The following is an 18302-nucleotide window of genomic DNA, read 5'->3' as shown; positions in this document are numbered from 1 at the left end:
TTTCTTTCGAAGCCTTGGGGAGATCCAGGAAATGTTCCTGGCCTGGAGAGCACACTGGTGGGCTCGCTTTGTTTTAGACACTCCACCTTGCTTGATCAAGTCCTACCGCCCCGTGGAGGTCCGGATGAAATGTTTCTTCCTTACTTTTCAAGGTGCTTTATAAATATCTCTATGACACTAGAGGAAAGAGAATGGAAACATCACCTGATGCCCAAGTGAACTTTCACACCTATATATACTTCTGAAGATTGCTGCTTAAGTGAGAAATACTCAATTCTCTACTTGTTTAAGGTGCTATTATGGCACTTTTCACGTTTAGTTATGGCCATTTCAGTATCTGCCATCTCTCTCCCTGCACTAGTAGCTCTTCTAGCTTTGTTGATTAGGGTGCTCAATAAATCCTTATTAAACACCAACCAAACTCTGATCTATTAAAATATGAAACCATCCATTCACACACAGGCTTAATACTGTGGTTCTTAATCTTCCCTGTTTCCCTCAAAAAAAAAAAAAAAAAAAAAAAAACTGCCAGGTATAGTGGTGATACTGACAGTAATCCCAGCAGCTCAGGAGGCTGAGGCAGGAGGATAACCAGTTTGAGTCCAGCCTCAGCAACTTACTGAGGCCCTAAGTAACTTAACAAGACCTGTCTCAAAATGAGAAAAAAAAAAAGGGCTGGTAAAGTGTCCCTGGGTTCATATCTTAGCACGCGTGCACACACACACACGCACACACACACAAACACATAAAACGAAACAAAACAACCCACCTCACATTACTTAAGGAATTGTTCACACCTCTTACCTTTCTACTTGTAGAAGCACCTAGATTGAAAATCTCTGAGAATACCATCTCTACACCTTATCTGTGTGTCTAGGATGGTGGTTCTCTGCCCTGTACATTTCAGAGTAACCTGGGGAGCTTAAAAACTACATGCTAAGCCAGGCCCATACATATAATCCCAGTTTTTTGGAGGCAAAGGCAGGGGGATCATAAATTTGAGATCTCAACTTGAGCAACTTAATGACATTCTTCCTCAAAAAAAAAAAAAAAAAAAAAAAAAAAAATTATCCCAAGCGCTGGGGACATAGCTCAGTGGTAGAGCACTTGCTTGGCATGTGTGAGGAGGTCCTGGGTTCAATCCCTAGTATCAAAAAAAACAAAAAACTACCCATGCCAAAGTCTCATGCTAGATTACTGGTCATCATGACCAATGAAAAGTCAGAATTTCTGAGAGATAGGATCCTGTCTTCAGCATTTTTTTCTTAGTTGTTGACAGATCTTCATTTTATTTATTTATATGTGGTGCTGAGAATCGAACCCCAGTGCCTCACCCATGTCAGGCAAGTGAGCTACCACTGAGCCACAGTTCCAGCCCTGTCTTCAGCATTTTTAAAGGGTCACTAGGTTCTTAGATCTTTGGAGAACAGTATTACCATTTTCTGGAAGCTTGTTAAAAAATACAGAACCTCAGGCCCTACCCTAGGACTTGAATCAGAATCTACATTTTAGCACGTTGTCCAAGTCAAAGGATCACCACTCTAGGTAATCTTTTTTTTTTTTTTTTTTTTTTTTTTTTTAAAGAGAGAGAGAGAGAGAGAGAGAGAGAGATTTTTTTTTTAATATTTATTTTTTAGTTTTTCGGCGGACACAACATCTTTGTTTGTACGTGGTGCTGAGGATCGAACCGGGCCGCATGCATGCCAGGTGGGTGCGCTACCGCTTGAGCCACATCCCCAGCCCCACTCTAGGTAATCTTATGTTTAAGGGTTAAGAACCACTGCTCAGGTGGCAGTGTCTATCCTAGATGATATACACCCCTTGGAAAGGAGGTGCTAGGTTTCTGTTTCTCTTTGGTCATGTTTCAAACTTCCTGGCTGGGTGCACGCCTGTAATTCCAGTGGCTTGGGAGGCTGAGGCAGGAGAATCAAAGCAACCTCAGCAACAGTGAGGCACTAAGTAACTCAGTGAGACCCTGTCTCTAAATAAAATACAAATTAGGGCTGGGGATGTAGCTCAGTGGTTGAGTGTCCCTGAGTTCAATCCCTGGTACCCCCCACCAAAAAAAACCCCAAAATTACATCCTGACAATCAACAGGGAGGTGGCTATCATACACTGTGGAAAGTACTGAGCCTAAGGCCCCAAAATACAAACAGGGAATTGAACCCTATCCTTCAGCTTGAAGCTTTGGGCCATCAACTTTGGTTGGCGCTGGTGTCCTTACTTATCGGGATATATTCATGCAGAAGGGGGGGTGTGGAAATGCCATTACCATCACATATGAGACATTATGATCATTAATTCTTGCTAACTAAAAGCATGTGTTCTGAGTTTCCCCTTCTAAGAAGCCTGACACCAGACCTTTTAGCCTCATCTGATAAGTGACTTAAGCTGGGGCAGAGGATTACAATCTCCTTATCAAGCCAATTAAATCTAAGAAGTTACTTCAGTTCTACCTTCTTTTGAAACAGAATCTTCCAAACTTAGATGAGAGACCCTGCCCTGGGGAACTCAAGGGCTCTCTGAGAGTTCAGGTTGCAGAGGAATGAAAACCAAATCCTGAGAGACATCAGCACACTTTTGTTCCAAGGTCTTAAACAAATGGAGCAAGTCCACACAGGCAGGACAAAAACAAAAAGACCACAGTGAGAATAATACTCACCCTAAGGGGAAGACACACCACAAATAAAAAAGAAGACAGTTGCTCGGTACATACCAAGTATAAGGCACTGAGGCAGACATGGTAACTTCCAATTACCATTCACCTAGTCCTGCTGGTTCTAAGTCCTTCACACACACAGTGAGTCATAGCCTTACAACTACCTGTAGATTTTTACCACCATTTTGTAGGTAATTGCCAGTTAACACGAGTCAGAGATTAATAACTTGCATAACTTGCATAAGGTCATCCAGCCAGAATATGGAGGACAGGTGAGTTGTAATAGAAAATGAGAATGTAATGATGCTGCTGATAAAAATGGCAGCTGACATTTACTCAATACTGATTATGTATCAGGCACATAATCAGTTCTAGTTCTTTTCATTTAACAACTAATCATCACAACAATCCTATTGGAAAGGGACTCTTATAATTCCCAATTCACAGATAAGGAAACTGAGGTTCAGAGAGGTGACAAATATTGGATGAGCCAGGATTTATACCTAGGCAGTCTGAGCCCAAAGCCCATGTTTGAGCCAGTACAGAAATGAGTTCACCAACTATTTATTGACCACCTACTATGTGTCAGGTAGTACCATGTGAGCAGCCTCACAGATGCCTACAAGGAGCTTTTAGCCTACAGGGGGACAGAGACAAGACACCAGTCAATCCCACTAGGTGTCCAATGCTAGCAGCTGGTTAAGAGGATAGGAATTATTGGGGAGTATACAGCAACACACCTAGTCTTAAGAGTTAGGGGAAGGCAGGCATAAGGAAGGGAGGAGTGTTCCAGAAAGAGAAAAACACAGGTAACAAAGGCCTGGTGGCAACTGGAAGTTTCTGGCAGGTGAAAGCACAGGCTGTATTCTTCAAAGCTGACAGCGTGGGTAAATCACCCAGCAACCTTGTTAAAATGCAGACTCTGATTCAGTAGGTCTGGGGTGGATCCTGAGATTCTGCATTCCTAATGAGGTATCAGGCAATGACAACAATTTTTGGTGTATGGATATACTTTTAAATAATCTTGATGGAAAGTTTTCTAAGAAAAAAAATCCAGGAGCTAAAAATATAAAGGACATATAAAGAAAGAAAATGAAAAAAAAAATACACACCACAAAGAAATAAAAAAAAAAATGGTTTAGATAAAAACATCTACAACTCACTTGACAAAAGAGTCATTTCTTCAAGATACCAATAATGTATAATTAATGAAGAACAAATAACTCATAACTCAAAAGAATACAATCAGGCAGTTTAAAAACAAAATGAAACAAAAAGTTCAAATGGCTAAGCACAAAAGGATGCTCAATATCATTCATGATTTTAAAAATGTGAGTCAAAATAATGACATCTCATTTTTAACCTATCAGAGTCACAAAGTATAAAAATGTTTGGCATAGTTTTTGGGGAGAGCAAGTTAGTCATGTATTCTTAAATGGAAGGCAGAACTATTATTGAAGGACTGCCAATGTGAGTTATTGGAGAGAAAAAAAGTATGATGCTCAGGGTCTATGTATAGCATGGTCTCATTTGCTAAATAGTTTTTTTTTTTTTTTTTTTTTTTGTACCAGGGATTGAACCCACAGATACTTTACCAATGAGCCACAACCTCAGCCCTTTTTAATATTTTATTTACAGACAGGGTCTTGTTGGATTGCTTAGGGCCTCACTAAATTGCTGAGGCTGGCTTTGAACTCATGATCCTCCTGCCTTAACCTCCTGAGCTGCTGGGATTACAGGTCTGCATCACCATGTCCAGCTTTAAATAGTTTTTTAAAGACCAAGTACCAAAATTTGACAAAGACATCACAAGAAAAGGAAGCTACAAATATCTATCATGAACATAGATTAAAAAAAGTCTTTATCAAAGTTAGTAAATTGAACCAGCAACATATAAAAAGGTCTATATATCATGACCAAGTGGGATTTATCCCAGGAATGACAGAATAACACCATTTGCTGTAATAAATAGCACAGAAGACAAAAACAACACCATTATTGCAACAGAGTAAAAAAAAGCACAACAAAATCCAACACATGGCAATCATAAAACTCAACAAACCAGGGAATTTCTTCACTCAGATAAAGGGCAACTATGAAAAACCTATAGCTGACATCATACTTAATGGTGAAAGACTAAATGTTAAGTTCCCCTAAAATCAGGAACAAGGCAGGATGTCCATTCTCACCATCTATTTCACCACTATGCTATAAGCCAGTACATGGAAGCAAATAAATTAATTAGAAATTAAAGGCAACTACAGTAAAAATAAGTAAAGGGGCTAGGCTTAGTAGTAAAGTGCTTGCCTAGCACATGTGAAGCACTGGGTTTGATCCTCAGCACCACATAAAAATAAATAAAATAAAGGGCATTATGTCCATCTACAACTAAAAATATTTTTAAAAGAAGAGGTAAAAAGTGCTTTTACTTGCACATCACATGATCTTGTATTTAGAAAATTCCAAGGAATCTACAAAATAATAAAAAGTGCTTTTACTTGCACATCACATGATCTTGTATTTAGAAAATTCCAAGGAATCTACAAAATAATTAACTAGAACTAATAAGCAAATTGAGGAAGGTCACAGACCACCAGGTCAACATATAAAAAATTAACTATATTTCTACATACTGGCAGCAATCAACCTGAAAAATATAATTAAAAAAAATTCTACTTAGTATCAAAAAGAATATTTAGGAATATATTTTTAAGAAGGAGTTGTACATTTAAAATTACAAAACATTGCTAAGAGAAATTAAAGAAGATCTAAATAATTAGAGATATTCCATGTTTACGGATTAGAACTCAATACGGTTAGGATGGAAATTCTCCTCATATTGGATTCAACGTGATCCCTATCAAAATCTCAGCAGACTTCCTTGCAGAAATTGACAACCTGACCCTAAAATTTACACAGGAACAGAAAGGACCTAATACATACAAAACAATTTTAAAAACCAAATCAGAGGATTTACATTATCCAATTTCTAAATATTATAAAGCACAGTAATAAAGACAGTATGGTAAGGATACACATACATGTCAATGGAACAGAATTTAAATTCTAGAAATAAATCTTTACATTTATAATAAACTGATCTTCAATAAAGGTGCTGAGGCAATTCAATAAGCCAGTACCACAAAAACAAAAATAAACAAACAAAAACAACCTCAAAGTGAACTATAGACCTAAATAAAAAAGCCCAAACCCTCAAAATCTCTAGAATATAGAGGAGAAAACCTGTGTGGATTAGGCAAAGATGTCTTACACGTGTCACCAACAGTATAATTCATTAAAAAATTAATAAATAGCTGGGCACAGTGGTGCATGCCTATAATCCCAGCAGCTCAGAGGCCAAGGCAAGAGGATTGCAAGTTCAAAGCCAGCCTCAGCAACTTAGCAAGATCCTGTCTCTAAATAAAATATAAAAAAGGGCTGGGGATGTGGCTCAGTTGTTGAGTGCCCTGGGGTTTAATCCCTGATAAGAAAAGAAAAAAAATCATAATTTAGATCTCATAAAAATATTAAACTTTTATACTTTCAAAGACACCATTAAGAAAAGATAGGCCACAGACTAGGGGGACAATCTTTGCAAATCATTTATATAATAAAGGATTTATATCTAGAATAAATAAAGAACTCTCGTAATAATCCAACTAAAAAACAGATGAGCCAGGTACAGTGGTGCATGCCCGTAATCCTAGCGGTTTGAAAGGCTGAGGCAGGAGGCTCACGAGTTCAAAGCCAGCCTCAGTAAAAGCAAGGTGCTAAGCAACTCAGTGAGACCCTGTCTCTAAATAAAATACAAATAGGGCTGGGGATGTGCCCCAGAGGTCAAGTACCCCTGAGTTCAATCCCCGGTACCAAAATACAAAAAACCAAAACAAACAAATATCACCCCCCAAATAAAAAAACTGTTGAAAGTTGGTGATAAAATACTTGTCTAGCAGGTGGGAAGCCCTGAGTCCAATCCCCAGTACCCCCCCAACAGAAGCTAAAGATTTTTTTTTTTAATATTTGTTGATTGACCTTAATTTATATATTTATATGTGGTGCTGAGACTCTAACCCAGTGCCTCACGCATGCAACTCAAGTATGCTACCGTTGAGCCATAACCCCAGCCCCAGAAGCTAAAGATTTGTATAGACTTTTCACAAGAGAAGATATATAAAGATATATGAACGGCTAATAAACACATAAATGTCTAGCTGGTTATGGAGGCACATGCCAGCTACTCAGGAGGCTGAGGCATGAAGAATACAAGTTTGAGGACAGTTTGGGTAGTAAGACTCTGCCTCAAAATAAAAATAAACAAATACAGGCCTGGGGACATAGTTTGATATTAGAGCACCCCTGGATTCAATTCCTGGTACTACAAAAAAAAAAAAAGTTTAATCTCATTTGTCATTGGGGAAATGCAAACCAAAACCACAGTGAGGTAACCACACAAGCACTAGAATGACTCAACCCAGAAATACAGGCAAGCAATATGGACCAGGATGTGGAGAAAGGAACCTCCACATATTGTTGATGGGAATGTAAAGTGGCACAGGCACTCTGGAAAGTTTGACAGTATCTTAAAAAGTTAAACTTACCATACTAGCCAGCATTTCCAACTCTAGGCATTTACCCAAGAGAAAAATATACTTCCAAAGACCTGTATGTGAATGTGCAGAGCAAATTTAATCACCACATAGTAGTTCCCCCTCATATAAGTGTTTCACTTTCCAGTTTCAGTTACCTGCAGTCAATAAAGGTCTGGAAAATTTTCCATTACATGGAAAATTCCAGAAATAATCAATGCATAGGTCTTAAACAACTTTTATTATAGCATAGTGTTATAATGGCTCTATTTTGTTATTTGTTATTTTTAGTCTCTTCCTATGTTTAGTTAATAAATTAAACTTTATCATAGATATACATGTATAGAGAAAAACAGTACATATAGGGCTCAGTACTAGACGAATATCCACTTGGGAACATCAGAATTTGTTCCATCAAATGGGGAGACTGTTGTAGTTCAAAACTGGAAACTATCCAAAGGCCAATCAATTAGTAATGAAGAAACAAAATGTACTATCTCCACACAATGGAATGGTATTCAGCGATTAAAAAAAAAAGTACTACTAATACATGTTAAAGGATGGATAAATGTCAAAAACATTATACTATGTAAAAGAAATCAGATACAAAAGTCTACACACCATGATTCTGCTTCCATGAAATGCCTAGAAAAGGAAATCTACAGACAGGAAGCAGATCAGTAGTTGGCTGGCTATGGAAGCAGGGGTTGACTATAAGGAAAACTGGGGTAATAGAAATGTTATAAAGCATTGTGTCATTATGGTGATAGCTGAAGAAGTCTACATTTACTAAAGTTCAGTGAGTGATTTTATGGTACCAAATTTGCTTCATAAGTCTGCAGAAAAAAATAACTAGCTGGGAAAGGTACAGATGAAACTAGTTTAGCAATATAATGATAATTATTGAAAGCTGGAGATGCGTTATGGGGATTAGCTATGTTATTCTACTTTTACTTATGTTGGAAATTTTTATAACAAAAAGTTTTAAAAAGTAGCCATATGCATAAAAATGTCCTGGAGCAGTGGTGCATGCCTGTAATTCCAGTGACTCGGGATGCTGAGGCAGAAGGATTGTGAATTCAAAGCCAGCCTCAGCAACTCGAGGCACTGAGCAACTCAGTGAGACCCTGACTCTAAATAAAATACAAAATAGGGCTGGGGATGTGGCTAAGTGGCCACATGCCCCTGAGTTCTATCCTGAGTACATTAAAAAAAAAAAAAAAAAGTTCTGGAAAGATATTTTAAAAATCAAAAACTACCTCTGATGAATGGATTACAGGTAGCTCAATGACTTTTTCATTTTATAGCTTTCTAAGAAACTGACACAATTATGTTTTACTATCACAACGTTTTTATATTTTACAACTTTTATACTTTTTTTTCCACGTACATGGATCACTCTTTTTTAAAAAAATATTATTTTCTGTTATAAATTATAAGAATACTTATTTTCAGTTATAAGTTATTTCAGTTATAAGGACACAATATCCTTTTTATTTTTATGTGGTGCTGGGGGTCGAATCCAATGTCTCACACGCGGTAGGCAAGCGCTCTACCTCTGAGCCACAATCCAGTCAACATGAGTCACTCTTATTCAAAATAAATTTACTTGTGGGGGCTGGGGCTGTGGCTCGCCTAGCACGTGCAAGGTCCTGGGTTCAATCCTCAGCACCACATAAATAAAATAAAGGTATTGTATCCAACTACAACTAAAAAATAAATATTAGAAAAAATACATTTATATTTTAAGAAGGGAAGGAAATGAGTTGCCTCTGAATAGTGACAATTAAGAGTTAAACTTAAGAATGATGCAGAAAGGAGCTGGAGCTGAAGGTTAGTAGCAGAGCACTTGCCTAGCATGGCAGAGGGCCAGGATATAATCTCCAGTATCACAAAGAAAGTAAAGAAAAAAAGGAGGAATGATGCAGAAAAGATTCTGCCGCCAGGTTTGTGGGTAACCAGACAGATCAGCAATTCTTTTTTTTTTTTTGAGATGTTGACGTACCTTTATTTTATTCATTTATCTATATGCAGTGTGGAGAATTGAAGCCAGTGCCTCACACATGCTAGGCAAGTCTTCTACCACTGAACCATAATTCCGGCTCCATGCAATTCTGCAGCTCAGGGAGTACCACAAACCTCTCTGAGAACCTTACAGGAGCTACAGACCCTGCTCGCAGGGAAGTGGGGAAGTTCCAATGTACAGAATGTAACATGATTCCAGGAGAATCAGGGCCATAGTAGCTTATGGGCCTTTTGACAAGACTGCCATACTACATGCTGTTCCAATTAGGACTCCATTATCCTCTGTAGCCTTGACAGCCTGAAAGGATGATTGACCCACAGTTCATTTCTGTATAGAAGGCAAAGTAGCAAAGCACTTGCTTCTTTGGAAATTCCTCTGTATTTTTCTTCAGTTTTCAACTGATCACTTCAGTAACTCCCATTTGAGGTTCAGTATGAAAAGTCAGTTAAGTATTTAGCAAACATCTTTTGCATGTTCAGAGCCATGAAAGGAGGGGGACTTCTAAGAGACATGAACTAGCCCATTCAATGTCACTTTGCTTTATTTGGTTTCCAAGTCACCAGACCACAAAGGCAGCTTATCAGAGTACAAGGTGATGGCAATCTAGAAGGCCTCTTGTGTAGTACTCGTACACTTCATCACTGGCAAAGATATGGGTGACCTGGAAAGTGATAAAGCTCAAGAGACCCAAGAATCAAGGTCTTTCCTTCCTTGTCGTTTCTTCTTGGGGATTGGACAATCAGAAAAACCCTACAAACAACAAAAAAAGGGCTGCTAGAACAAAATAGCACTCCTTACCCACCAAATTTTGCTCCACCCAGTTTTTTTTTTTAATTTTTTTTTGTAGTTGTAGATGGACAGAATGTCTTTTTTCCATTTGTTTATTTTTATGCGGTGCTGAGGATCAAAACCAGTGCCTCAATGCATGCTAGGCAAGTGCTCTGCCACTGAGCTACAGCCCCAGCCCTCTACCTAGTTTTAAAGGTGTGAACAATTAATTTACCCAAAGAATAGGAAGTTTCCCCTGAGAACTGAAAAAACGATTTCACTCACTCACATTGCTGTGTGACCAGAAGTTAACCTTTTCTTTTCTGGAGCCCTCTGCCTTGCAATCTACTTTCCCATAAATAGTATCACCCAGCTATACAGTCTGGCCAATCTGAACAGCGGTTCCGCTGGGCTTGGCGGCCCACGCCTGTAAACCCAGTGGCTCGGGAGGCTGAGACAGGAGGATCATGAGTTCAAAGCCAGCCTCAGCTATGGTGAGGTGCTAAGCAACTCAGTGAGATCCTGTCTCTAAATAAAATACAAAATAGGGCTGGGGATGTGGCTCAGTGATTGAGTGCCCCTGAGTTCTGACCTTGGTAACTGCCCCCCCCCCGCCCCCCCAAAGAACAGTGGTTCCTGTTTCTTCCATGCCCTTCCTGCTGCTGAAAAAACAGCACCTTCCTCACAGGTGGCTAGATTCACCTTGTAAAGACCACATCAGTAACTGCTCCTAGATTAAAGAAAAGGAAAAAGAAAGGGCAGGGAGAGGAAAGAAGGAAGCAGAAAAAAGGCTTTGGGGACACAGTTTGCCAACAGTTAAATGAAATCAATTACCCACTCAGTTGAAACTCCCTGAGAATTCAACCCCACATGAATGAAGGCTAATGACAGCTGAAGAACACTTACTAAGAAGCCCATGGAGCTAAAGAACTCATAGAGAAAAAGGAAACAAAAACACCCACAACCAAATTAGCCACTGGGGACTCTGAAAAATGTAGCCTTTATTTCAGGGCCAATAGACACAGAATAGTAGAGACACATAAGACACACAAAAAGACAAAAATTTACTGAGGGAAGAGGAAGACCCCCAATAGGTTGTGTAAGTCCAGATGAAACTAACCATCCACATAAAGCAATAGGCAGCCAGAAATGCCCTGCCCTTCTCTCCTGCCCTCAGGGCTGACCACAGAACTCTCAGCTTAGAGCACCTCTGCACCATTTCAAACCCTGGAGTAGAGTTACAGAACGCCCTCTTTATGCCAGGCCCTTTTATCTTGTGTATCATCCACACATCACAAAAGGGTCATCTCATCACAACAACCCTTTTGAGCAGAGTATCATCCCACTTCAAAAACAAAAAAATAGATTCAGTATGAGATGACGAAAAAAGTTTGGTGATGGCTGCATAACATTGTGAATTAATGTTGGAACCTTTACACTTAAAAATGGCTACCATGGTAAATCAGTCTCTCTCTCTCATGCACATGCTCGCACACACACACACACAAAAGATTAGGAAAAAATAAGGTAATAGGCATAAAGAGGCAAATAGTTTGACCACAGTCACAAAACCAGTACAAAGTCACAGAAGTAACAAGAGTATCAAGAGCTAGAATTCTAGCCCAGATTCTTAGCCCAAGCCTGAGACAGAGATTTCAAACTTTGAGAGCTCAGTTTCATGTGTCAGGCATAGGTAAGAAATCATGTTAGATTGGCACAGAGGAAGCAATGAAGAGGAATGAGATGGAACTGAGAAGTCCTGGGTGTCCCCATTCGTGCTCCATTTGGGAAAGAGTGGTGTCAGCAAATGGTTCAGGGATCAAAGCAGATTTGGAGGTAGGTGGCTCCTGTTATTTGTCTGTGGCCAGATGGCCCTGCTTATCCTGGGTCCTTCCCACCATCCTGCCACTGTCCAGATCAAAACTCAACCTTCTCCAACATTCTGTAACCTGCTTTTTTAATGCCAAGATCAAAGGGGAACTTTTGTTCACGTTGTAAAAGAGAAACCAAGAGGCAACTAAATGCTGGCTCTCCCTCCTCTGTACTTCCTGAGGGGATTAAGGGCACTCCTTTTAAGGGACTCCTCAGGGAAACACATTTAACCAAGGCCTAGTTTCAGCACTTCACCTCTCAGAACACCGCAGCTCCTACAGAGTGTGCATCAGGTGGGGCAACTTGAGAGCAGACAGACACAACCAACACAAGACAACCTGCAAAGATGACAAAAACTATGATCATGGAAAAAAAAAAAAATCTGATGTTATAGGCATATTAGCAAAAAAATCACCTTAAAGGCAAGTATTCTAGACCACAGAATTTTGACTTGTAATTTAGAAATCATAAAGTCCAAGTTTTAATTTCACACATGACAAACTTGGAAAACAGACCAATAAAGCCAAAGTGATTTGTCTAGAGTATACGGAAAATGTGATAGTGTTGGAACCACGCCCAGACTGACCCTGTGCTCCTTTCTTAATAGCTAATGCCCAGCCATACATGAGGTCCAAAGGAGAGAGCAGCTCCCCACATCACGACTGGTGGCAGAGTCCAGGCTTCTTGCCTCCTGTTCAGGTCTTTCCCATCCAAGTGCCCTATGGTTAGCACTAGATTCCATAACTAAAAACTGTTCCTGTGCTTCTGGCTGGGGGGGGGGGGGGCGGGTGCTGGCTAGTGCTGCCTGCACTCAAGAAAACTCCGTGTGTGTGCATGGTACTGGGGTCAAACCCAGGGCCTCCTGCATACTGGATAAATACTCTACCACTAGGCTACAACCCCAGCTCTTTTAAATTTTATTCTTTTTTTTTTTAATATTTATTTTTAGTTTTTTAAGTGGACACAATATCTTTATTTTATTTTTACATGGTACTGAGGATCGAACCCAGTGCCTCACGCATGCTAGGCGATCGCACTATCACTTGAGCCACACCCCCAGCCCATTAAATTTTATTCTTAAGACAGGGTCTTATATTTTATTTTGAGACAAGCTGGTCTTGAATTTGCAATCCTCCTATATCAGCCTCTCAAATAGCAAAGACTACATGGCTGTGCCACTGTGCCCAGCTCAAAAGAACCCTGATGTCATTCTATCCATTTCTCTGCCTCTAAACCATATCAAACCTAAGCAACCTCAAAACAGTGTGAACTGAGCCAGCAATTCCACTACTAGGTAAAGACCCAAGAAAACTGAAGACATATTCATGCAAAAATGTGCCTATGAATTTCTACAGCATTATACCTAATAGCTCAAAAGTGGGAACAATTCCAATGTCTACCACATAATAGAACATTATTCAGGCATAAAAAGGAATGAAGCACTGATACGTACTATAAATGGATAACTTTGAAAACATAAGTAAAAAAATTCAGACACAGAAGACCACATATTATAAATTCCCTTTATATGAAATGCCCAGAAAAGGCAAATCCATAGAGACAGAAAATATGTTAGTGGTTGCTAAGGGCTGCAGGCAGTAAGAGTGGGAGTGACTACTACTATTTCTTTTTAGGGTGATGAGAATGTTCTGGAATGAGACCCAACACTGAATATACTAAAAACCACTGAATTGTACGCTTTAAAAGGACAAGTTTTATGGCACGTGAATTATATGTAAAAAATAAAACTATAATACAATCCAAAACAGTGCGAATGAGACACAAGTAGAGACAAGTGAGACAAGTAGAATTTTATTCTCTAAATTAAAGTTTCTAGACCAGAAATGCCTACAAATATACTCAATGTACATTTCCCAAGTTCCACTAAAATAATATTCCCAAGAGCAGTTTTACATAAAGAATGAGATAGGAGCCTGCTTCTCAATTTAGACCTAGCCAGATCACTTCCATATCCTATAACTTTATAGGGTAGGACGGGAGGAAGGCAAGAAAATTTTAAAAAGAACTTCAGTTTATAGGAGCTACCTTCTCCTATGGTGGGAGAAATCTTGCCCTGCAGGTTCAGAAAACAGCCACTGTGCTAAGACCCCTGGGAGGTAGCAGCCCAACCCTTGGGGAAGAAGAACTATTCACCAAGCTAAAAGAGAGAGGGGAAAGGAGGGCTGTGGATATAGCTCAGTTGGTAGAGTGCTTACCTCCCATGCATAAAGCCCTGGGTCCAATCCCTAGCACTGCCAAAAAAAAGAAAGAAGAAAAAAAAATGGGGTGGGGGAAGCCCTGTAGTCACAACCTGAATTTTCAAAACAAAAGAACAAAGCAAAAACCCCAGCCTGTTCCCATGGCCACTGAATCCACTAGCTCAGTTCCTCTTTGGTTGTATGACCTGCTTCAGGAACATGTGCACCCCAAATTAGATCCCACACACCCCATCCCCAATGGTTGTGAAACAGTCTGTGTGTATGAAGATGTGGGGACCATTGTGACTTCCGCGTAATAAAGTGCTTGACACAGACCAAACTCAGTCTAATTTTAAGTCCAATTTTAAAAATATGTATTGCTAACTTATAACCTCTTAAAAACCTCTGAACAGGGTAGGATTTTCCATTTTGCCCATTACACATACACCCCTGTAACAATACTTTCATGCTTTCTCCCTACTGCACCAAAGTGTAGGTTTTATGCACTCTTCAGACTGGCCTCTGGGAGTCACTGTTTATATCATATACTCCATTTCTTAAAATTGGCTACAGTTTTCAAATGAAAGTGCAGTATAATATTCCCAGATGGCACACTAAATCATTGTGCTAAGGATAAAATCCAAACTCATTTCCATGGCTTGTCTGCAGCATGAGAACAAACTGGTTCTCTTAATGTATTGTCCTGGAGGGACAGGAAGCATGAACAACTTAAGAGAACAACAATCTATTTCAAAATACAGACCGCAGACTACAAACTGTAGGCTACAACTCACCCCGATTTTAAGTCTGCTTCTAGGTACACATTTACTCTTGCCTCAGTCCAATTTCATCTTGTGTCATTGTCTCCTACCCCCACCTATCAACATGCTTCAGATCCTCTACCCTGTGTTCCTCAAATGTGCCAAGCTCTCTATCTTGGCCTTTAGGTTTACCATTTCCTTCGCCTGGAACATTCCCTGCATACCTGATTCTTCCTTGTCAATCAAGTCTCAACTTACATCCCTTTCTCTGAGAAGACTTCTCTAATCACTCAATCCCAAATAGTTATGTCACCCAGTCACTCCAATCACTATTACTTCACCTTGCTGTCTTCACAAACCTAACATTATGAAACATTAAAGTATTATTTTTTAAACTGTTTTGTAGTTGTAGATGGACAACATGCCTTTATTTTGCTTATTTTTATTTTTATGTGGTGCTGAGGATCAAACCCAGTGCCTCACACATGCTAGGCAAGCATTCTGCCACTAAGTCACAGCTCCAGCCCCTGGAACATTATTTTATGTATTTACTTATTTATGTATTTACATATTTACTTGTTCACTGCCTGTCACCTCAAACTAGAAAAGCTCCACAAGGAGCTCAAATTCACAAGCACACCTCCAGTTCCTGGCAGAGAGTAGGAACTCAAATATTTGCTGATTAAATAAATGTGTACCAAAAATATGTATTGCTAACTTATAACCTCTTAAAAACCTCTGAATAGGGCAGGAATTTCCCAGTGCAATGCTATAAATGCCACTTTATTGAACTTTTCCCTATGGTGAGAGGGTGTGACTTCCTGTCAAGTTCTTACACCATCTTTGTTCTGAATGTGGTAAAGGAAAAATAGGGGTTTCAACATATCACTTGGGATTTTCCCCACTTAGGGTTCAAACTGAACCCTAAGTCTGAGAGGGGGAATCAGGTGAGGCTGCAACCCCCCTCCCCTCTTTGGTGGTGCTGGGGATCAACCACAGGGCCTTGTGCATGCTAGGCAAGCACTCTACCACTAAGCTACAACACCAGCCACAGGATGTGAAATCTTTTACCTGACACTTGTGATTCTACAAAGAATCCTTCATCAAATAAACAAACAAAACATAAGTTATCAGTCAGCTAACAGAAGGAGAAAAATCCATTATTGGTCAATAATCTACTGCTGTTTGGAGAAAATCAACACCAAAGAATTGAAGCAAGAATCTACCTCTGCTAAAGTCAAATGTTACATCCTATTCTCCAGGTTTTCCTTATCATTCACTCCCAGGATGAAATTATCTGCTGAGATAACAATATCCAGGAAGACCCAGGAAATCTCTGGACTAAGTGACTTCAATTTTAGTTCTGAACACTTAACAAACAGAATGTGAGCTGAACTTTAGAAGAAAAGCCAGTTCTTCAAAGACTTACTCCTAGGGTTCTGTAGGAGAAGCCCGCACAGCTTTTACCCCCACCTTCACCCACACATAGATTTTATCCTAAGGAGCTTCATCATAATGAGCATTTATCCCTAAGGAGCTGTGTGGCTCTGTAGGGGAATGGGAAGGGGAGGCAGCCTGGTGGGGCCAGAAGTGTTTTTCAGAATCTAGTTCACAGATCACCTCCATCATAATCACAGGAGTGCATATAAAGGTGCAGATCCCAGGGCAATGCCCAGCCCTACGGAGTTAGGACCTTTGGGAAGAAGGCTCAGGAAACTGTATTTTAACTTGCCTTCCCACACTCAACCTTTTTCTTATGCATAGTAAAGTCTGAGAAACAGTGGGATAGAAGGACGCGAGAAGAGGCAAGGAGCTCATTGAAAAAGACAAGGGGTAGGAAAGGATCTGGGAATGGAAGATAGCGGTGGGCTAGGGGAGGGTGTGCTCTACGTTATCAGCAGTCAAGAGGGGTGTGTGATGGGGACAGTTGAGGGTGGAGGTGAGAACAGAGCTTAGACTGGGAGGCTGGTCCGAAGCGAGGTCGCAGCAGCGGACTGGCCAGGACGTTGGGGAGGCGGGGAGAACAGGGTCTGGACGTGAGGGGGAGGAGCGAGGGTGGAAAAAACGGGGATTCTTCGGGGGGTAAGGGCTGAAAGGTGAAATCTGGAAGTGGGGATCACAGGGGGCGGGGACCAAAGTAGGGCTGGGAACCCAGCGGAGGCAGTAGCCGAGGTCTTCCTCCGAAACGGCGCCTCTCCTAAAACTCCGGGCCTTGACAAGCCTGAATGCGGGGCCAAGACCCGGGAGGGGGAATTGGGAGGCGAGCCCAGTCAGGAGTAACCTGAGCAGGGGTTCTGAAAGTGGCTTGGCACCAGGCATGGAGTGCCGGAAGGTCCTGGGATACCCCAGAGGGCCCTGCCTCAGCTCCGGCTCCCGGAGTCTCCTTCACTCACCATCGCCGCCGCCATCTTGGATCCACGTGTCGCCGTGATGACGTCAGCGGAAGTGGTGCTTCCCTGGTTACGGACTTCGAGTCCTCGAGGTGGTCTATCAATTCTAATCTCTCCTGTCGTCGCGGTCAGCGAAAAGGCAAAGGAGACTTAACTCCTGCAAGACAGGCTAGTCCGAGCAGTCATGACACTGTCGAGGTGGAGAGAGAGGCTGGTGTAACTATTGGAGCCATATTAGCTCCTGGCAGAGACGGCACCTCCCCTACTCTCGCTGCCTTGTGGGTAATGGAGTGTGCGAAACACGCTTGCTCTCTGGGTGCCATCTTTACTATTGGCAGAAAGACCCGTTGCCAGGGTTACCGAGACCTTGGTAGAAGGAGGAGGGTGCTCCCGCAGCAGCCGAACTCTGAGAATAATCTGCAATTATGTGTTTATTTACTTGACTAACATATATCCTTTCTAATAGACTATACTCTGCATGAAGTTAGGGTCCTGTCTTTTATTTTACCTTGCTCTACTTCGTTGTCATCTGTAAAATAGGGAAGGGATTATAGTAACTCCATCCTAGGCTTCTGATGAAGATTCAGTCACATAATGTTACATAGGATGCGTTCAATAAATAATTATCATTATATGCTTAGCTACACTCCTTCAGGCCTATAGTAGATGCGAACGGTACACTATGTATTAAATGAATGAATAAATGAAATGCAGCATATTTAGTGGAGGGAGACATCTTTGAATATGGACTTCACCATGTTTGACTAGCTAAGTGTGTGACTTGAGGCAAGTCACTAGGTCTTGCTAAACCTCTGTTTCCAATACTGGTAAAAAGAGACTCAAATCATCAAGTATTAAGATTGAGAGAGCAAGGCCCAGAGGTACATACTTATGATCCCAGCGACTTGGGAGGCAGAAACAGGAGGATCCAAGTTCCAGGCTGGCATCAGCAATTTAGTGATACACTTGTTTCAAAATAAAAAGGGCAGGGGATGTAGCTCAATGGTAAAGTGACCCTTAGTTCAATCCCCAGTACGCAGC

At 40.7% G+C, this 18302-nt stretch overlaps 1 protein-coding gene across 2 annotated transcripts in view; it reads right to left on the bottom strand.

Annotated features, from left to right (window-relative positions):
- Tm9sf4 (transmembrane 9 superfamily member 4) overlaps positions 1-17359 on the bottom strand; it is a 50201-nt gene extending 32842 nt beyond the window's left edge. Inside the window, exon 1 of one of the 2 annotated variants that reach the window (XM_076851680.1) lies at positions 17265-17359. In XM_076851680.1, the coding sequence (XP_076707795.1) occupies positions 17265-17279 (15 nt within the window). In that variant the 5' untranslated portion in view covers positions 17280-17359. Of the gene's footprint in view, positions 1-9251; positions 9309-17264 lie in introns of those variants that run through there. The other variant, XM_076851681.1, reaches the window with a different exon arrangement.
- Positions 17360-18302: the final 943 nt, after the last annotated feature.

Source organism: Callospermophilus lateralis, chromosome 3 (genome assembly GCF_048772815.1).
Source record: "Callospermophilus lateralis isolate mCalLat2 chromosome 3, mCalLat2.hap1, whole genome shotgun sequence".
NCBI classification, from domain to species: domain Eukaryota; kingdom Metazoa; phylum Chordata; class Mammalia; order Rodentia; family Sciuridae; genus Callospermophilus; species Callospermophilus lateralis.
This window is presented reverse-complemented; position numbering and strand designations above follow the sequence as displayed.